This window comes from Ovis aries, chromosome 22, assembly GCF_016772045.2.
Source record: "Ovis aries strain OAR_USU_Benz2616 breed Rambouillet chromosome 22, ARS-UI_Ramb_v3.0, whole genome shotgun sequence".
In the NCBI taxonomy this organism is placed as follows: domain Eukaryota; kingdom Metazoa; phylum Chordata; class Mammalia; order Artiodactyla; family Bovidae; genus Ovis; species Ovis aries.
In genome coordinates this window covers 7170935-7193525 of record NC_056075.1, presented here as the reverse complement: position 1 = coordinate 7193525, position 22591 = coordinate 7170935, and the positions used below count along the sequence as shown (strand labels likewise).

Genomic DNA, 22591 nt, shown 5'->3' with positions numbered 1-22591 from the left:
ATACTGTTACCAGGGGTGTGCATTATGAAACCTTTCTGTAGGGCAAAGCCTTAAGATGCATCTATGCTGTATTTCATTCTCACATTATGCTTCTGATCATGCCTTTGAGATGTGTTTAAAAAACCCATATCATAGTAAAGCTATTTTTATTGCTGCTGTTTTTTAAAATAACACAATTTGTTGGTTATCCTAATTGATCCTTTGGAGGGAAGAGTATTTATACTCAAAATACATGGGAAACATTAAAAATGATGGTGAATATAGAAAATACTATTTTTTTTTCTAGTAAGCATTTTACTTTTTTAAATTTCCCCATGGTGTGTCCTTTAAAATTGTGGTTCTTTTGTTCTGTCTTTTTAAGATCTCTGCTAGCTTCCTGTTGTTCATCAGATTAATCCTTGCTGCTTCTGCCTGGCTTCAAGGACCCTGCATCAGCCTGCTCTCAAAACTCTGTAGCAGCCCTGTTGAAATCTGAGCCATTTCAGTCTGTTTTTTCTCTGACTGGACTCCCAGAGCCCAAACTCATTCCTAATGGTGTTCTTGTTTATGTGCTTTCCCCACTTGACTGCCCTTTGTCTATCTCTGTCCTAGTTCAACTTCTGTTGGTTTTCAAAGTTCTACTTCTTACGAATCTTGTCAAGATTTTCTCAGTCCCTTGTGGTGGTTATCATCCAGCTCTTTGGTTCATCTCAAGTAAACAGGTGTTCTGGAAAAGAGCCCGGACTCAGCCGAAGGAACTAGAATGTAACTGGAGAATATCTGTGAGATGAGCTTTGTTTTCTGATGAAGGTTCATTTTTGAAGGCTATTTGGAATGGAGCCATGTACACACCAGTCCGTGCTCCCTTGTTCTTTTCCTACTTAATTGAACATCTGTTTTCTTCAGTAAAGAACTGGCTAAGGAAGAAGTCATGTTTTCTCTCTAAGCTTCAAATAATTGTTCAAGGAAAAATTAGGTAAAATTCAAAAAAATAATTTTATTCTATTTACTCAATAATCCTTTTATCATCTTTTCCCTCTCTGTGTTACTTCTAGCATCTTCCCTCAGGGCACATACATGGCCTACTTATTCCAACATTTTCTCCACTTCCTTACCCCAAACCTTGATCTATTGCATTGACTGGGCTTGGTCTGAGAACTGTGAAGAAAAGAGAACTACATTCATCCATATTTCTATGTTTGATTCATTAAATTATGAGTGCTCAGTTGCTCAGTTATGTTTGACTCTTTGTGACCCCATAGATTGTAGTCTTCCAGACTCCTCTGTCCATAGCATTCTCCAGGCAAGAATACTGGAGTGGGTAGCCATTCCTTTCTCCTGGATATCTTCCCGACCCAGGGATCAAACTCAAATCTTCTGTACTGCAGGTGGATTCTTTACCACTGCACCACCTGGATTTCCCTCATTGAACTATAACCTGGCCCCATTCACTGGTCTTGCGCAAACCTGTGCACAGCCCTTCTCTACCCTATACTCTGTGGGTACGATGTATGCGTGCATGCTAAGTAGCTTGAGTGGTGTCTGACTCTTTGAGACCCTATGAACTGTAGCCCACGGGGCTCCTCTGTCCTTGGGGTTCTCCAGGCGAGAATACTGGAGTAAATTGACATTGGCTACTCCAGCGGGACTTCTCACCCAGGGATTGAACCACATCTCTTGCGTCTCCTGCGCTGGCAGGCAGGTTCTTTACCGTTAGAGTCAGACACGACTGAGCAACTTCACTTTCACTTTTCACTTTCATGCATTGGAGAAGGAAATGGCAACCCACTCCAGTGTTCTTGCCTGGTGAATCCCAGGGACAGGGGAGCCTCGTGGACTGCCGTCTTTGGGGTCGCACAGAGTTGGACACGACTGAAGTGACTTAGTAGCAGCAGAAGCAGCAGCGCTATCTGGGAAGTCCATTATGAAAATTTGCAGACATAAATAAAAATAGAGAGCATAGTAAAATATGCCTGTTAGATACTCATCACACAGATTTAATTATCAACATTTTTAGCATACTCTTCTTTTAAAAGAAAGTTTTATCTTAATATTTCTGTTTTCTTACACTGTAACATCTGTCTTTTTCTAAAACTTGTCTTTTAGTCATGTACTTATTAGATCAAAAGGTGATCTATCCTGTGGTATTGAGTTTCTGTACTTAATCATTGTCAAAGCCAGTGGTATGGGAGAACAGAAATTAAAATTCAACAAACATATCTAATATAGTTTTTTATGGTAACTGTGGACACAGGGTACAATTTAATTGTAATTATCATTTCTATTAACTCCTAAACCTGAATTTACACCTGCATTTTTTACAATTAAAACATGGTCATGTGAGTCATTAACACTATTCTGGTTGATTACCAAGTGTTACTTCTTGTGAACCTCTCTTTACATGGTTTTCTTTGTATATAACTAAATACTTCCAGTGTGTACTTAGACCTTATCATCCCTTGAGAACCTGAGTGACAGGAACCTTCCTTACAGATAGTAATACTAGTGTTAAATTATGAACTACATTTTGTCTGTAAGAACTTGTCTTCTTAACTAAATAGAACAGCATTAGGATATGAGCTTTAAACGAAGGTTAATCACTTTCATTCCTCTGAATAACTCATCACTTTTACACAGTATAGTTCACTGCTGAAGTTCTCTAATTTTTCCCTATTTGTTTTTTCTTTTTCCCCAGCTCTTGTAAATGTGAAACTCTGGGCCATTGATCGACAATGCTTTCAGACGATAATGATGAGGACAGGACTTATCAAGCATACCGAGTATATGGAATTTTTAAAAAGGTAGGAGGCTTTTCTTTTCTCCTGAGAGTGTTTTATTGTCTTTTCAACCTTTTCCTGAAATGCAGCCCAGGGAACACTTTTTGCCTCTATCTCCGTCTTATTAGCCTGCTAATTTATGGAAGTACAAGATTTTAGACTGGCTTCTTTCTATTTCTGCTGCCAAATTTCATGATATGTGCGTAAGTCAGAACTTCAGAGTTTCATTCAATATTCTGTTATAGAGGAGAGAAACAAGTGAGTATCTGCATGAACAAAAAAGGATATTGAGGTCATCTCTATTTATCAGTTAATATATTGTAACTCTTCTCAAGCAACCCACAGTATAAGACTGAATCATCTCTTATATGAAGTTACGTATTAAAGATCAGATGACTAAGGTGAAAAAGTTCCAAGAAGCAACTTATTATCCTTTAATCCTGAGTTTAATTTCCAAAATTAAATTCATTTTATGTTGCAGTTCTGAAGTATCAAAGGCTTTTCTTGTCTTTATATTATATATTATCATAATAACTCAATATACCATGGGAATTAGAATGAAACACCAGTTTTCATTTCTTAGGAATATACTGATATTCATTGAAATTAATTTGTCTCTAAGCTTATTTTAGAGAACCTATATCATTAAAAATAATATTGACAACTTTGCCTTTTTTCAGAAAGTAGTTATTTTGTACAACTTTTCTTTGAAAAATAGAATCATCTTTAAGTAGTTATATATAGAGTATGTGAGCTAAATGGGGGTGCAATACCAATTAAGATTTCATTTTCATTTTTGAGAGCTAAAATGTGAAACTGGCCTTTTCATTTTATATTTTTATTTTTGGCAAATAAATGACCTAAGTTGAACTAAAAAAATCAAATTCATACTTTGTATCTGTAATACAAAAGTTTTAATGGATATTTATTGGATTTTCTTAAATGCAGTTGTATACTTGGATATTTCTTTTGGTTTGTTTCTGATTAACTGTTCATACATTTTTCATTTCCACATATTTTTCTTTATATTCTTGCTAAAATTCAAATATGTCAAGTGATAATGTGTTAAAAAAATTACTGTGTTGGTAGGGTGTCAGTTTTTTATCTCAGTGTGATTTAGTGAAACACTTAGAAAAAGTGGAAATGGGAGTTTCTGTTTAAATGTTAGTATAGTTCACAAGGAAATGATTCAAGTGCCCCATGATACGGCACTTGTATTAATATGCATATAGATAAATGTTGATATGTGTATTGATATATAGATGTGTGTATATGAATGGAGAGGGATGGAAGGAGACAGAGTGAAAATTCACTGTAAGCCTCTACCAAAGTGCAAGTTACTGATTTTCTTGTGACATAGCCCTGAAACAGAAAGATCCCAATTGGTAATCAGCGAAATGCTTGTTTGTGGGACAGAACTCACTGTTTGTCTCACATACCTAGGAGCTGGGTACTCACCACACTGACTTCAGCTTCCATAAGTTTTCATGAGGAAATGGAATTGTGGCAACGCTGTCTTGCATGACACCAACAAAAACTTTTTAGAGGCACAGTTTCAGGAAATTGGAGATCCCTCCGTGCTCCATGTGTGTGTGTGTGTGTGTGTGAGTGAGAAATTCACCCTGGATAAACTTTTATTTTTGTAATATTCTCAGAGCTATTCAAATTTGTCATCTATTTTGACAATTCAAACCTTAAGCCATAAAAGTTGGTTCTGTAGGATTTGTGAACATTCCTTGTTGATCATCTTAGAGCAAGTGGAGTTTACCTGATTTAATACGAATGAGCTAGGCCTGACTTTGATGTCACTTTGCATCTGGCCACTCTGTAAAACGTCAAGTCCACATCATTTGCATGCATAGTACTGGGCTGGGAGTCCAGAGAGATGACAAAATGACCACTGTTGCCTCGGGCTGGTTTTAATCTTCCTGAATTATGACAGTGACCAGCTGGCTCCCTCTATAACCTTTCAATGGCTGGCAGTTTCTGTTGAATTAGCTATAGCCTCATTAACTGGATTTAAGGTCCTGCCCCAGCCAGCGGCACCCTGCGTTTTCAGCCTGGTTTCTTCTTGCCCTGGGGCAAACCTAATGATTCCAGGTGCTCAAGCAGACCCTGTGCTTTTACACAGCCTCCTGCCTCTGTTGCCTTTTCCCCCACAGTCAATGTTCATGTCTCCACTGTTTATATCTTCACTAACTAGAAGCTTCCCTCTCCATAGATACTGGTGTTTCTACTGAGAAGTAACCTCCCCTTCCTCTGAAGCCTCATTTCTACTATATAATAACCTTACTACTAAACTTAACTCTACTTTTAAGCTATATACTTTGAAGGACTAGAGCTATTTCTTAAGCATCTTGATACTCTTCTTTAGCACAAAGCTTGTCCTTTTGTAGATAGGGATTTTATAGGACAGTGAGTGTGGGGCAAGTATGTAATTTGCAGGGCCCACTGGAAAATAAAATTCAAGGCTCTTTTTGCAAAATAGGGAAACATTTCAAGTCACTGGTGGCATAGTATCAAAGCATGCTGCTGCTGCTGCTGCTGCTGCTAAGTCGCTTCAGTCGTGTCCAACTCTGTGTGACCCGATAGACGGCAGCCCACCAGGCTCCCCCATCCCCGGGATTCTACAGGCAAGAACACTGGAGTGGGTTGCCATTTCCTTCTCCAATGCATGAAAGTGAAAAGTGAAAGTGAAGTCGTCAGTCGTGTCTGACTCTGAGTGACCCCATGGACTGCAGCCTACCAGGCTCCTTCATCCATGGGATTTTCCAGGCAAGAGTGCTGGAGTGGGGTGCCATTGCCTTCTCCAAAGCATAGGGATCGTCTAATCTTGGGTCCTGCACTATTATCCTAGTGAAATTAAACGTGAATAATACTCATTCCTCCATTTTCCAAAGTTAATGTGTTCTGCCATTTATTTGGCAAAGCTGTTGAGATGCCATATATTTCCCAAGGAAATGATAGATCTTGTCAAAAACTAAGATGATCAAAATTGAACTTGTCTATCATAACTTCAGAATTATTCTTATTTCCCTGTGTATTGTAGATTTTAAAAATTTGCTTAACACTCTTTTACATTATGTAAAAGCTTTAACATTTTATATTGTTAAGTCAACCAAAATTTTTTTTTCCTTTATAGTTTCATATTTATAAAGACTTACTGTGTCATAAAAATATAGACTTAACTCCAAAATTCTCTGTAGCAGCCTGTGTATGTGTGTGTGTGTGTGCAGGTACATGCATGTGGAGGGGTGTTTTTGTCCAGTACACTTGCTAAATATAACTTTGATCTGAAATTTTCTACTATAGACACATGCACTATTTTGTTAAGCAGTTAAAGCAATTGTGACACTATAAGGAAAAAAGAAAAACTCTGGGAAATGGTTTTAGAAATCATCAGAATTCTTAGCAGTGAGGGTCTCTGTTGTACATAGGAATGCCTTCCTAATGAAGTGATTTCAAGGGTAGTGAGAGACTGAAAGAGGAATGATTGTATTATCACTGCTCACCTCCCTAGACCGCTTTTCATCACTTTTCTAAACAAGCAGTAAATGTGAAGGGTAGGAAAAGGGGACACATCAGGCATGGAAATGCAGAGCCGAAATGCAAGGGTTTCTTTCTTACAGTCAGCTTTTATTTTCATTTCAGCGTTTTAACCCATTTTATAGATACTAGTCATGTGGTTTGGCCTCCGTTTTGCTCTTAAATGCCACATCAAACGTGATTCTAGTTCTTTAATGCTGTTTAGTCCATTCTCTTTTGTGCTTATATTTCACATTCCCTGATGAAAACACAGAGGTTCCTATGCAAACATAGCAAAAGCAAACAAACAAACAAACAACAACACTTTTTTTCCACAGAGCAGTGCTCCTAAGCAAGGCACAGTTTCTGTAGGTCTGGTAGCAGTTTTGTCTGTTGCCAACATTTTCCGTCTTCTTTGGCTACTGAAGCATGGACTAGTTTGACAGATGGAATCTGAAAAATGAGCCACATAACTGCCAGAGCCCACTTGTGTCGCTTTCTCCTGAGCATTCTCTCTGTGCTGCTATTGGCGACGCACCTGCACCCAGAGCAGTGCTAGGGTGCAGCTGTGTGGCCAACGGGATATACTTGTAGGAGCTGGGTTTTCTCTGTACCCAGAGCAGCGCTAGGATGCAGCTGTGTGGCCAACGGGATATACTTGTAGGAACTGGGTTTTCTCTGTACCCAGAGCAGCACTAGGATGCAGCTGTGTGGCCAACGGGATATACTTGTAGGAACTGGGTTTTCTGTTCATCCCAAACTAGGCGGCTGCTGCTGCTGCTGCTGCTGCTGCTGCTGCTGCTGCACCTCATATTTATCTTAATGCCTCACTGACACATCAGAAATACAACAGGGACTCTTTGGAATTTAAATTACTCAATCAAGCTTGCTGATCCTCAAAAAAAGAGCAACACTTTTCTTGACCCACTAAGGCATCTTTGGTACCATCATTGTGCATGGAACCTCTCCATGGCTGCTCCCCGCTCTTCAGATAGAGTAGCCCTTTGGCGTTGTCTCCAAGGCCCTGCCTCCTTTGGGTGCTGCTCGGCTCTCCAGGCTCATCTCACTCTCCATCCTCTTCCTCGTCTGCTCACTGGCTCTTTGCTCTAGTCACGTTCAGTCCAGTCCAGTCGCTCAGTCGTGTCCGACTCTGCGACTCCACGGACTGCAGCATGCCGGGCCTCGCTGCCCATCGCCAACTCCCCGAGTTTACTCAAACTCATGTCAGGAGGAAGAGTGGACTTTTAGTAAATCATAGAGCTACAATGCTGAATTAATCCTTCTGCCACGGTTTTCTTGTGGAAAGCCCTGCTGCACATTTGGTGCTGTGTACTGTGTTAGTCACTCAGTCAAGTCCAACTCTTTGTGAACCCATGGACCATAGCCTGCTGAACTCCTCTGCCCATGGAATTCTTCAGGCAAGAATACTGGAGCAGGTAGCCATTCTCTTCCCTGGGGGGTCTTTCCAACCCAGGGATCAAACCCAGGTCTCCTGCTTTGCAGATAGATTCTTAACTGTCTGAGCCACCAGAGAAGCTCAATATAAAGTTTCCTTCTTCTATATGCCCATTCCTAGGGAGTAAGGCCAAGTCTGGTTTGCTATTCCACCTTATCTTCTAAAACAATAATATTTGTATAGACACCTAACATAATTAAATATGTTATTAACATGTGTATTAGAAAAGTAAGTAATATTCCTTTTTAAAAAGCAGTATGACTTTTCTTCTATAAACTCCTGCTAACTTTTATATATCAGAATGTCATTCACTATGAGGATAATTTCATTTTGGTTTGACTGTGACTTCAGCCTCTACCCCAGACCAAAACTTATTGAATCTTCTCTTTAATGCCTTTACATTTCTCTCACCCAATAGTTTTTGCCATACCTACCACTAGCAGGTGCCTACGTAACGATGCATCTTCATGTCTGGTCTGATACAGCAATAATGATTACATTTTAGATTTAGAAAAATTTAAGACAAGATAGTTTCATCTCTGTTGACATGTTATAGGTATAGCAGTTGACTCTTAGAGCCCAGAATAAAGTCATATTTAGTTATAAAGAAAACTTGGAACCCAGGCTTATGAATTCCTCATCTGAGTATCCTATAATATATGGACACAAGTTCATAGTTTGTATATTATGAAGCTCTTCACTGTAGCAAGCTTAACATGAGAGTGGGTTGGTGGTATTATTTTTGCCTCTCCAAAAAGATAACTTACAAAAAGTATTAGTTTGTTGTCATATAGACATTTTTCTATACTCTCTATATATGTATTTTATTTTTTGGACATGCCTCATGGCATATGAAATTGAAAGATGCTTACTCCTTGGAAGGAAAGTTATGACCAACCTAGACAGCATATTAAAAAGCAGAGACATTACTTTGTCAACAAAGGTCCATCTAGTCAAGGCTATGATTTTTCCAGTGCTCATGTATGGATGTGAGAGTTGTACTATAAAGAAAGCTGAGCGCTGAAGAATTGATGCTTTTGAACTGTGGTACTGAGGAAGACTCTTGAGAGTCCCTTGGACTGCAAGGTGATCCAATCAGTCCATCCTAAAGGAGATCAGTCCTGAGGGTTCATTGGAAGGACTGATGTTGAAACTGAAACTCCAGTACTTTGGCCACCTGATGCGAAGAGTTGACTCATTTGAAAAGACCCTGATGCTGGGGAAGATCGAGGGCAGGAGGAGAAGGGGAAGACAGGATGAGATGGTTGGATGGCATCACTGACTAAATGGACATGGGTTTGGGTGGACTCTGGGACTTGGTGATGGACAGAGAGGCCTGGCATGCTGCAGTTCATGGGGTCACAGAGTCGGACATGACCGAACTGAACTGAACATGGCATATGGGATCTTAGTTCCCTGACAAGGGATTGAGCCTGAGGAGTGGAATCAACCATTGGATTTCTAGAGAAGTCCCTATACTCTATATGATTTAATTTCAGCCTTGGATTAATGAAATTTTAAAATGCCTTCAAGTATTTCTTTCTCTGATCCAGTTTAAAAATCTAAAAAATTTCATATTCTTAACTCAATCCAACAGGTCACCTTATTTCACAGATTTTTATTTTTTATCATATTTATAAAAGAACATAGAGATATAGAGTTCTTAGAGTAGAATATAAACTTATAAAGGATATAGGAGTTTTCTCATTCCACTAATGGGAGAGCCAAGACCTAGACTGGTTATGGAAGTTGCCCAGGGTCACACAGGCAATTGATAGTACGGTTAACCCTTGAACAACGTGGTGATTGGGGCACCAGCCCTTTTGCAGTCAAACACGAGTATAACTTATAGTCAGCCCTCTATATTTACGATTCCTCTGTATCTACCATACCACATCATCAGCTCCAACCAACCATGGATTGTGAGACACTGTAGTGTTTACTATAGAAAAAAAAAGTCACCGCTGTTCAAGAGTCAACTATATACTGATCAAATTCTCTGCCCTAAAGTAAAGCTGAAATTGTGCTATTGTATAGAATGTCAGCTGTCTTTTGTTCAGAATCTCCAGAGTAGAACTCAGCATGATCATGACTAAACATATGTTCTGGTGTTTCACAATTCCTCTAGGATAAGTTTTAATGTCCCTGCTAAGATTGGTTTATTTGCCATAGAAAGAGAAAGTAACTGCTTGTAGCTGCCCTTGTAATGTCAGTTTTGAATGACAGATGTGGGGTGGGGTCTGGAAATTGACATTTTTAACAAGTTCTCAGCAGATGCTCATGCTTTTGGTCTGAGAACTACTCTTGGGAATCATTGATCTAGTGTATAAGATGAAAGTAGAGATTATATTTCAAATATTCCAGATGTTTGTATGATGTGTTAGAAAAAGAGTATGTTTCAATTTTGGATTCATTTATAGATATGTACCCTGGCAGCTCAGAGGTTAAAGCGTCTGCCTCCAATGCAGCAGAACCGGCTTCGATCCCTGGGTCGGGAAGATCCCCTGGAGAAGGAAATGATAACCCACTCCAGTATTCTTGCCTGGAGAATCCCATGGACAGAGGAGCCTGGCAGGCTACAGTCCACGGGGTCGCAAAGAGTCGGACACAACTGAGCGACTTCACTTCACTTCAATCTTAGAAAAGTTTCTGTATTTTTTTTTTAATGGAAGATAGTTGCTTTACAATGTTGTTAGTTTCTGCTTTACTGTGAAGTGACTGTCATAGATACACATATATCCGCTCTTTTGTACATTTCCTTCCTATTTGGATCGCCGTAAAGCATTGAATAGAGTCCCCGGTGCTGTATAGTCTGTGCTCATCACTCACCTATGTTACGTATGTGTATATGTCAATCCCAGTCTCCCGTTTGTCCCACCCTCCTCCCCCTTGCTGACCACAAATGTGTTGTCTCCATATGTGACTGTTTCCGCTTTGCTTATAAGTTCATCTATACCATTTTTCTCAGAGAAGGCAGTGGCACCCCACTCCAGTACTCTTGCCTGGAAAATCCCATGGATGGAGGAGCCTGGTGGGCTGCAGTCCATGGGTCGCAAAGAGTCGGACTCAACAGAGTGACTTCCCTTTCACTTTTCACTTTGATGCATTGGAGAAGGAAATGGCAAGCCACTCCAGTGTTCTTGCCTGGAGAATCCCAGGGATGGGGGAGCCTGGTGGGCTGCCGCCTATGGGGTCTCACAGAGTCGGACACGACTGAAGTGACTTAGCTGCAGCAGCGTACCATTTTTCTAGATACATGCATGTTTGTTTAATCTGACTAAGTTTTTGCAATCAAAAATAGGGGACCCTCCCACCATGAAGGAGTATAATTAGAAATAAACAAAATAGATAATATGAGCAAACAGTTACTGAGTGTATGCCAAGCAGTTTTGAAAATACTCTAGATGTATTAAGTTATTTAATCCTCAAGAAAAGTCTTTAAAGCCAGTGGTTCCAGAAATGATACTTAAATTGGCCCCATGCTGCGTCAGTAACTATTGAATCCTCAAATAGTAGTTCCCACCCATTGCTGCCCTTCTCAACAAACGTAAATTTACTTTGCTTGGACATTTGGGCAGTCAGTTGCCTTTATTCTTGGTTTATCTGGGTTTCCAGTTTACTGCGTTTTTTCTTTAATAGTCCCCTTTCCCTAAACCTCAATAATTTGTTCCTTCCTCCTACCACCCTAGGATGTTGTTGTGTAGTCACTAAGTTGTGTCCAACTCTTTGTGACCCCATGAACTGGAGCATGCCAGGCTTCCCCATCCTTCACTGTCTCGTGGAGTTTGCTCAAACTCGTGTCCATTGAATCAGTGATGCCATCCAACCATCTCATCCTCTGTTGTCCCCTTCTCCTCCTGCCTTCAATCCTTTGCAGCATCGAGGTCTTTTCTGATGAGTCAGCTCTTCACATCAGGTGGGCAAAGTATTGGAGCTTCAGCCTCAGTCCTTCTAAGGAACTTTCAGGGTTGATTTCCTTTTAGATGGATTGCTTTGATCCTTTCCTGTCCAGAGGACTCTCAGGAGTCTTCTCCAGCACCACAATTTGAAAGCATCATACCCTACTAGGATATGTTCTCAGAAATAAAGCTCCATATTAGCATAAGAGCTGTCACTTCAAGTGGTGATGAATACAATGGTGATGATGTGTTAAACTGCATGGGCTCAGTGATGGAGCCTTCAGCTGTTTAGAATTCTACCATCTGTATGTAAGGAGGCACCATTGTTACTAAAATGGATATTAAATAACCGAGAGCTCAGGATTCAGTGTCTTCTGGCTTCAAAGGAAAGTGTTTATGGCTGGAAGCTCCTTTATACCCTCCTGCATAGAGACTTTGAAGCACAGATGGTAGTCTTTAGGCAGGACCTGTCCTTGCTTAGTTAGGCTGAGTTCTGTGAAATTCCTTTCAGGAACTGCACTATTTGGACATTTATTGATGGAGTATTGTTGGTATACTTTAGCTGGAAGAAACTATGATGCTACTTTTTTACGCATTAATTATGTAAGTGACAGTAACATAGTCTGACTGACTTGTGTTGAGTTCACATTTGTGTAAGATGAAAATCACGAAGCCACTTTTCCTAGCTTTTACAGGGAGAGATGGCAAAAGAAGATGCATATGAAAATAATGTTAGGGATTTTAGATCATTTTTTTTAATACTCAAAAAATAAGTGACAGACCTTTTTAAGCTCTTAAGCTTTGAGCTTTAATAAAGCTTTTCCAGATGACTGTGAAACCTGCGTTAGAATTGAGCTTGGCAAAGCTGGCATAGTTTTAAGGGAAATAATGTGATGAATAAATGAAGAGACACTTTCTCACCCCATTTTCAAGTTGGCCTGCTCACAACCCATTTCATGGTAGCAGATCCATTCTCATTAAGGATGACGCAGGAGCAGATATATGTACAAGTGACCATTAATTTCATGTTGTCATTTAGCATTTGCACAAATGTCTCCATATTGATCCTTCTTTTAAAAAAGAAAAACAATGTAATCTGTTATTTGCATAATGACATGGTGATAAAAATTATTCATCTACAACATCCCCATATAGGTACACTCAGTTCCACATGTGTGAACTCCTTCTAATCCTTACAAAAGATAAGATATCTGATTTATGGTGTTTGTGGCTAAAATTTCCAGTTTAAGTCAGGTAATGACTCATATAGACAGATCCTGTTTGTTCCCAGAGAAAACATGTCCCTGACTAAGGGACTTGATATCAATACTAATCAGTCCATTATGCTGCTCCTTCTTGAGTCTGGGCTTGAAAGGATGCATCCCTTTGGGGATCAGAGTCTAACTTTCTTTCCCTCATCATGTCCCTATGGATAGTTTCTCAACACTTTGGGGTTTAAAAAGCAATGGCAGTATGTTAAAGCAGTTTAATATTTCTCCATTTTCTTGCTGTAGTTTTGATCCTCATAAATAATTTCTGTTGTAAAGCTTTTTTTAGTGAAGTATAATTGATTTTTATGGGCAGAGGAGCCTGGTGGGCTAGAGTTCATGGGGTTACAAAGAGTCGGACACAGCTGGGCAACTGAGCATGCACACACGCACACACACACACAAATGTACACACAGTTGATTAACGACTTAGCAACTTAACAACAATAGTTGTTTTACATTATTAGAGGCTTATATTTCTGTATCTTTGATACTGAGCCTACTTATGGTCCTATCTTTGAAAAATGTTTTGTATGCAAAGGGTGTGGTACATTTGGGAGGGAGTTTTTTTGTTGTTGTTTTTTTGTTGGTTTTTTTTTTTTTTTTCCATCAGGAGAACTGTTCCTCAATGGACAATTCAGAAGGAGTCCACAAACTTTTAGGGAAACTAAGAAGATAAGTTCTCAGATCCCAGCCACATAGATTTCTCCACTAGATAGAGAAACCTACTTCTTCACAACTGGAGAGAAATCTGAGACTCTTGAGTGTGGATGGGGAAATGCTGTCAAGGAACAAAGTAAACATCTGGGTGACTTAGACTAAGTATGTGTCTCAGCTTGTATGTTTGATCTGTCTTGGGAAGAGAAGAGTACATCAATTTATTTGTTTAGAAAAAGCAAATAAATGAAAGAAGAAACATGAAACATAGTTTGTGTTTTTAGGGTTTTGTTGGGTTTTGGGGGCTTGGAATAAGGTTAGTCATAATTTATTTACCAATATGATTTTACAAAGGTGACCTCTTAAGCTTAGAGTCTGGCGGTTAAGCAGAATGGGTATCTCTGAACCAGACAGTCCTGCTTTTCTGCTTTGCCTCGGGTGTAGGGGAAATGCACACAGGGTAGGGAGCCCATGAGAGGGAGCAGCAGACGTGATATTTGGTGACAGAAAGATGAGCTAAGTTCTGATCACTCACGGGCAGTGAGCACTTTCAGAGTAGTGAAGGAGATGAGGGAGAAAATAAGAACAAAATGGCCCGCACCTGCTGCTTCACACACATTATCTCACTAAACTTGGGTAAGACCCTTCGAGGTAGTTGGCAACTGGAATTATGGAAATAAGCCTTCCCAGCATCACACAGATGAGTCCCAGGTCCTTGTTCTCTTGATCATATCAAGCCAGTTTCCTAACGATGGGTAATATTGGCAGATCAGTAGGTTGGTATTTATTGTTCATACCTATAGTTGTATCCATATGCTGTCGTTTAGTTGCTAGGTTGAGTCTGACTCTGTTGTGACCCCATGGATTGTAGCCTGCCAGGCTCCTCTGTCTGTGGAATTTCCCAGGCAAGAATACTGGGGTGGGTTGCCATTTCCTTCTCTAAGGGATCTTCCAGACCCAGGGGCTGAACTCACATCTCCTTCACTGGCAGGTGGATGCTTTCCTGCTGAGCCACCAGGGAAGCCCGTATCCATATGTGGGAAGTGCCAATTGGTGAATGTGTTAAAAAATAGTCATAAGGATAAAAAATGACCAAAACAATATTTGAAAATTCATTTCTTGATGAATTTCAACCATTGAAAAAATTTCTAGCATTTCTGTGTAATCGTATATCCATATATGAAAGGAATCTTGAGATTTTGAATAGTCATTTAAGACCAGAAGGGAGAGTATAGTTTTTCTTTGAAATCTCTTGATATGTATATAATTTTAAAATTTACTTTGTATGTATACAACAAATGATGGAATATTTATGCTGAACCCTAGAAGAATTCCAATTAAGTAGCATAACTTCAATTACTCTATAAATACATAGGGCTTAAAATCATTCAGTACTTTTCAAGAAATTAAATGAATTCTGTTTCCTCAATTGACTGGACGGGGTCCAATGAGTAAACATTGCATTCCATGTTTGGAAAAGACTCCTTAAGTGCTCTGGTCTGTTGTGCAAACAGAGATAAATCAAAGTTACCTCAGAGGATGGATTTGTTTATTTTTTTGAAAGAAATTAAACCCATGACTGAATCTAACACAGACAGGGCCGAGATTCAAGACAATACAAGGAACATATGAAAATTCAAAGACTTTAATTCCAGAGAATTCTGAGTTCTTACAAATTTCATCTCTTTTGGTTATGTGCGTTCTGAGTTCTATGTGCTTAGAAGTAGCAGTATTTGCTGAAATTATGCGCTGGTGTTAGAGACAGGGCCGGAGGGGGTGGTGGTTGGGGAATGAGAGATTTTGGGTGATGTAGTTAATTTATGTTCCAATATTGTTTGGATAAAAATAGGAAGACATACTGTAAGAGCATCTAAAAGATGAGTCTGAAAAGTAGCTAAACCCTAACCAGCAAGAATTTAGTGATTTGTCTTTAGTAAAGTTAGTGAATATTAATGTGAATGGCGTTAAGCCAACCTTCCTTCCTCCCGCTATACTTTGCTTTCCCTGCTCTCCTTTCCCTCTTCTTCTCTTTCTCCTTTGCTTCCACCTTTCTCCTCTTCTTCCTGCCCTCCTCCTCCTCCTTTCTTTCCCTCAGTAAATAAATACATCCAGATGTAGAAATAGTAAAGGGTAAAGTTTTGGTACAAACAACATGTGATCAAAAGGGTAGATTTAAACAAATACATTATTCCATGTTAAAAATATTATATTCATATTTTAAATACTTTTAGACACTTATTACACAAGGTGAAGATGTGCTGAGTATTTAGTAGTAACATTAAGACCACTTGGCAAAATAAAGAATTCTGTATTGGATATGTAGAATTAACCCAAATGAGATTCTATTGCACATATAAATACATAAAATGAGCTTTTTGTATTAAACAAGAAATAAGATGCATCCCTGGAAACTGGAGTTGCCTCTCGGAAAAACAATTCTCATTTATTTAGCCTGTTTTGAAGATGTATTGTCTCCCTAATGACAGTTCACTCAGTCCTCACTCTTGATGACTTAAGCTCTGATTCTCAGAATTCTAACAGCTAGTTAATTAGGCTCTCTAGCACTAAACTCTTTTTAATTCAATTTGAAGCTAAGACAAAAACATAGCCTGTTTAAGTTTAAAAAAAATCAAGTTCTTTGTAGGAAAGAGATTATTTCCTCTGACACTAATCATTGTTCTTCATAGTCCTTGTTAAATTGCTCTGACATTTCAATGTACACAATTAACTTTTTAAATCCCCCCTCAATATAGACTTCACATTGATGTGACTATACTATATTGTATACTTTTTTCCTTATATAAGAAATAATTCAGGTAAACAAAGAATTCATTTCAGAAATGTTTTAATAAATTGTCAATAAAGAAATAAAGTGAAAATGCCTTTTATTTTTAGATCAATGCCCTTAACCTGGAGAAGGCAATGGCACCCACTCCAGTACTCTTGGCTGGCAAATCCCATGGATGGAGGAGCCTGGTGGGCTGCAGCCCATGGGGTCGCTAGGAGTTGGACACGACTGAGTGACTTCACTTTCACTTTTCACTTTCATGCATTGGAGAAGGAAATGGCAAGCCACTCCAGTGTTCTTGCCTGGAGAGTCCCAGGGACAGGGGAGCCTGGTGGGCTGCCATCTCTGGGGTCACACAGAGTCGGACACGACTGAAGTGACTCAGCAGCAGCAGGAGCAGCCCTTAACCTAAGATGGAAACTTAGTTTCCCTCTTGAGACCATGTGAGGACTCTAGAAAGATCCTAGCCCACTCCAAAGCTGTGGACTTAAACACTAATGCAACTTACTCTCCCTTTTCTGAAAAGTGGTAGACTATTCATACTTATGATCCTTAAACTCAAGTAAAGACAGATTTATTCAAAGCAGATTTTAGAGTTAACAAGTACACTGTAATACTATAAGGCAGACCTGTGGCTGACATTATTTTTCTGATTGATCTTCAGGATATCATTTTTCTGGCCTTTCTTTGTCTGAGCCACTGTTTGTGCTGTCTTATTCAAGCCCTGGATGTCTGCAAATGCCTACATTCATAAGTCCCTACTATACTAACTTTATCATCAAGCTCCATCATGTCCGCGTTCCTGTATACCTTGCTGTTTTGGTTCACGAACCTGCCTGTGTTCCTATCCTGGTGTCACCTGGTTCATCTGTTGCTGCCATTGACTCCCTTAATTTGGTCTCTCAGAAAGCTGAGTGTGATAAAGTAAATAGGCAGTGCTTTTTGGATGACAGAGAGGACAGGTCTAGAGGAGTATGGGGTCCTGTAGCTAAAACCCATTTGATGAAACCCATGTTGATGAAAGAGCCAGAAACCAAGGAAATAAGTCATAGTAGTCTCCCAGCACACAGGGGCAGAGCTGGAGGTTATGTGAAGCTGAAGGGCTGTATCAGTGAGGAGTAGCATTGTAGCTAGACATTTTGACACACCAGGGAAAAACTGTAACTTTAAAAGAGCTGACGTTGAGAATAAATTCATAATCATTGAGAATCAAAGGCATCATAATCATGAAAATTGAGGCATAGGTGATATCTTTATGTAGCTCTCAAATACCTTTTAAAAATATTGCTTTTCTAAATTATTTCATTTTAACGGTTATGCATTAATAAAGCACATTTCATAAAAATTCTAAAAAATGAGAAAGAAAATTGTTACTTTTCAAAATGGTTCCTGTTGTCAGCATTTGAGGATTTTACTTGTAGTATTTTTCTACCCATGTGAATATTTTACCTAATTATGCTCAGGATGTATACAGTTTTAAATGTTTCTGTTAATATTACATTCTTCCATATTATTTAATATTAAATCTTGGAACACTCTGCTGTCACCATTGACTTCTCTACTTGAGTTTAAGGGACTCAGGTTTGCAAGACCAGGGGATAGGGGAGATGCAATAAGAAAGAGATTTAGAATGAAAGTGACACAATTTCGACCTACTTATGTACACTTGCTGTGAATGCTGTGCATATGTTTATCAGATTTTATTCAGATAGTGGAAACTGGTCAGTGTCAAGGCAAGATCCTGGGGAGGAGTGAGACTGTTACTTAGCTTTAAAAAGGAAAGTTTGTGTATTGATCTTCAGTGTTCTTTCCACATTGGGTTTTCAGGTGCATGAAGGTTTAGACAGATCCTCTGTATTTTTCATGGAAGAAAACAATAAGACACTTCTTGATTTGGGCTTAACATTTTAAGAACATGTTTATTGCAATATATTATATTACTACAATGTGCACGAAGCTTAAAGGTACAAGTCAACACATACTGATCTATATGCCCAGGTAACCAGATCAAGATCAAGATAGAGGATGTTTTCAGTTCCTTAGAAGGCTCTCCTGTGTTCCTTCCCAGTTAATCTCCTCTGTCAAGGATAACCATTATTCTGAGCTTGACCATCATTGATTAGTTTTGCCTGTCTTTCAACATCATGTTAACGGAGTCATATAACATGTACTCTTCTGTAACTGGCTTTTTTTGGCTTAACGTTATGTCCGAGAGAGCCATCTCTTTTGTTGTGTGTATCAATAGTTCATTCTTTCCTATTGCTCTGTATAATGCCACAATTTTTTTGTCCACTTTAATGACAATGGTCATTTGAGTTCTTAACAGTTTCAGGCTTTTATAAATAAAGCTGCTGGAAGTTTTCTTTCTTTCTTGAAAACTTTCTTGACCATGTCTTTTGGTGAATGGCTGCCTTCATTTCTCTTTAGTGTATACCCTGGAATAAAATTTCTGAACCATAGAGAAGTCATATATTTACATTTTAGAGATAGTGCTGTATAATCCTCTAAACTGGTTGAATCAATTTATGCTGCTGCTGCTGCTGCTGCTAAGTCGCTTCAGTCGTGTCCGACTCTGTGCGACCCCATAGATGGCAGCCCAACAGGCTCCGCCGGCCCTGGGATTCTGCAGGCAAGAACATTGGAGTGGGTTGCCATTTCCTTCTCCAGTGCATGAAAGTGAAAAGTGAAAGTGGCGTTGCTCAGTCCTGTCCGACTCTTCGCGACCCCATGGGCTGCAGCCCACCAGGCTCCTCCATCCATGGGATTTTCCAGGCAAGAGTACTGGAGTGTACTGCCATTGCCTTCTCCGGAATCAATTTATACTCCCTCCTCAAATATGAAAAAGGTGTATTGATCCTTTTTCAGATCCTTGCCAACTCTTGATACTTGAAAAAATTTAGCATTTTTTTGGTTAAAGCATTTTAATAAAATAGAATATCACATAGTCTCCTAATCATTTTGATTGCACATCTTATTAACATTTTTTAGTGTACTGCCACACACACACACAGACCCACACACACACAAACATTTATTTATAAATGAAATATAGATACTTCTGGACTAAAACATACAGAAAATAAGGCTTTTCTCAAAGGTGAAATTAAAATAAATAGAATTAGTAATATTCCTTCATCAGCCCCATTTTCCCCTATATTTTGTTACACATTTTTTGCAAGAAGCCCTCTGTTCATACCCTTGATCATAATGGAATCAGTGATTGCAGATGGAATGACTCTAATACCTGTTGCACAGAAGTCTGTCCTTGGGTGCTCTGGGTGCTATCAGTTTCTCCTGGTCCTGTTTTGGAGACAATCTAACCTAGACGAGACTGAAGTTTGCCTAGGTCCAGAATCAAAACGTAGAAGAGAATTTGGAGTCTGATGATTGTGAATCATTACAGTGTAGCTGGTCCCTTTTGTCTTCTCTTGTGTGCTATGCATCAGGCCAGTGTACCCTGACAGGTACCCTGACATTTTTTTGTAAAGATTTATTTATTAGTCGGTTTATTGGCTGTGGTGGGTCTTTGCCGTATGGGGGCTTTCTCTGGTTGCAGGGTGTGGACCTCTCATTGAAGTTGCTTCTCTTGTTGCAGAGCATGGGCTCTAGGCATGCAGGCTTCAGTAGTTGCCACGCATGGGCTCAGTAGTTATGCCTCCCAGGCTCCAGAGCACAGGCTCAGTAGTTGTGCATGGCCTTAGCTGCTCTGCAGCATGTGGGAACTTCTCGGACCAAGGACTGAACCAGTGTCCCTTGAATGGCAAGGCAGATCCTTAACCACTGGACCACCAGGGAAGCACCCCAGCAGGCAACCTTAAGGCCTGTGTGCACGCCTGGAGTTTAGACCGTCTTGGTCCTGTGTGTACTGTGCATGTAGTTGATTTTTCCTCGGCTACTGGGGGTCCTTTTAACTGATGTTTCTCAAGGTATACAATGAGTAACTCTGGGCATCCCTAACATTCTAGGGGAATCCACAAGGTCAAAAGTAATTTTCTAATACGTGAACCGTGAACTTCCAGATGTTCAAGCTGGTTTTAGAAAAGGCAGAGGAACCAGAGATCAAATTGCCAACATCCACTGGATCATCAAAAAAGCAAGAGAGTTCCAGAAAAACATTTATTTCTGCCTTATTGACTATGCCAAAGCCTTTGACTGTGTGGATCACAATAAATTGTAGAAAATTCTGAAAGAGATGGGCACACCAGACCACCTGACCTGCCTCTTGAGAAACCTGTATGCAGATCAGGAAGCAACAGTTAGAACTGGACATGGAACAACAGACTGGTTCCAAATAGGAAAAGGAGTGCGTCAAGGCTGTATACCGTCACCCTGCTTATTTAACTTCTATGCAGAGTACATCATGAGAAACACTGGGCTGGAAGAAGCACAGGCTGGAATCAAGATTGCTGGGAGAAATATCAATAACCTCAGATATGCAGATGATACCACCCTTATGGCAGAAAGTGAAGAGGAACTAAAAAGCTTCTTGAAAGTGAAAGTGCAGAGTGAAAAAGTTGGCTTAAATCTCAACGTTCAGAAAACAAAGATCATGGTATCTTGTCCCATCATTTCATGGGAAGTAGATGGGGAAACAGTGGAAACAGTGTCAGACTTTATTTTGGGGGGCTCCAAAATCACTGCAGATGGTGACTGCAGCCATGAAGTTAAAAGACACTTACTCCTTGGAAGGATTATGACCAACCTAGATAGCATATTCAAAAGCAGAGACAGTACTTTGCCAACAAAGGTCCGTCTAGTCAAGGCTATGGTTTTTCCAGTGGTCATGTATGGATGTGAGAGTTGGACTGTGAAGAAAGCTGAGCACCGAAGAATTGATGCTTTTGAACTGTGGTGTTGGGGAAGACTCTTGAGAGTCCCTTGGACTGCAAGGAGATCCAACCAGTCCATTCTGAAGGAGATCGGCCCTGGGATTTCTTTGGAAGGAATGATGCTAAAGCTGAAGCTCCAGTACTTTGGCCACCTCATGAGAAGAGTTGACTCATTGGAAAAGACTCTGATGCTGGGAGGGATTGGGGGCAGGAGGAGAAGGGGACGACAGAGGATGAGATGGCTGGATGGCATCACGGACTCAAGGGATGTGAGTCTGAGTGAACTCCGGGAGTTGGTGATGGACAGGGAGGCCTGGCGTGCTGCAATTCATGGGGTCGCAAAGAGTCGGACACGACTGAGCGACTGAACTGAACTGAAGGTGTTGTTTTTCCATTTTCAGTATCTCATGAAAGTTTTCCAGAGGTTAAAATAGCTAATGGAATATGTGCTTATGTATTTTTGTGTTTAATTTTTAAGTTAATAATCTATTATTGTAAACATAGTTATAACCCATATAAACAAATTTTGGAGTTCTCAATAATTTTTAAAAGTTGTGAAGGGGTCTTGAGAACAAAAACTTTGAGAACCACTCTTTTAAATTAAAATCAGTTAAAACGAGGACAAAAACTCTTGAGGAGACTTTATTAGAAATATCCGTTGTAGTACTAGCTTATGAAGGAAAATATGTTAAGGAAGAAAGGCTAGTAGCAAGGCCTCATTAAAAGAGTCGGATGTGACTGAGTGACTGAACTGAAATGACTGAACTTAAACATAAGCTGTGACGCTTCCAGATTTTCTCAGTGGAAGGTCCCTTCTCCTGTCCGCATATCCAATATATGAAATTTAAGTGTGCCTCTCTACTCAACAACTGATACTGTACCTCTATCCGTTCTTGGCACTTCTGACACATGTCAGGGAATCCATCCATGAATTTATCTATAAATTGTTGAATGTTTCCTGAAACATTTTGATGTTGGAGAGAGACAAGTTAGGGCTCAGTGTTGGTAATTCTTTGTTTTCTAAATTTTGTCTTGGAATGGTTAGGGCATCAATGTGTAACATGTCTGGACTATGCTAGCATTCCATAGAAATGTTAAAATGATTTTAAATATTCCTCTAATTTTTATAAGAATTGCATTCAGATAAATTATTGGTTATATTATCCAGAGTTTTCATATCCAGGTGATTAAGTTCCCTCTAAGACTCAGTTCTGGTCAATATCTGTCATGTCTCCCAATGAGCATGGATACTTTATTCAGATATTGAGAATTACATTACCATTACTTCCTTAGCTGTGAGAAATTTGGTTCTAAGTCTAATGCTCAATTAAAGTAACTTTAATGCCAGAAGACCTGTTTACATTTTTCTCCCGTGGAAAATTTAATTTTGATATTCTAGATTTTCCTTTCTTC

The 22591-nt window shown here is 39.6% G+C and overlaps 1 protein-coding gene across 3 annotated transcripts in view; it reads left to right on the top strand.

The window, feature by feature from the left end:
• PRKG1 (protein kinase cGMP-dependent 1) overlaps nt 1–22591 on the top strand; it is a 1392774-nt gene that overhangs the window by 887191 nt on the left and 482992 nt on the right. For all 3 annotated transcript variants that reach the window (XM_004020002.6, XM_015103265.4, XM_042238622.1), the window contains one exon: nt 2675–2780. In XM_004020002.6, coding sequence (XP_004020051.3) covers nt 2675–2780 — 106 coding nt within the window. The remainder of the gene's footprint in view (nt 1–2674; nt 2781–22591) is intronic.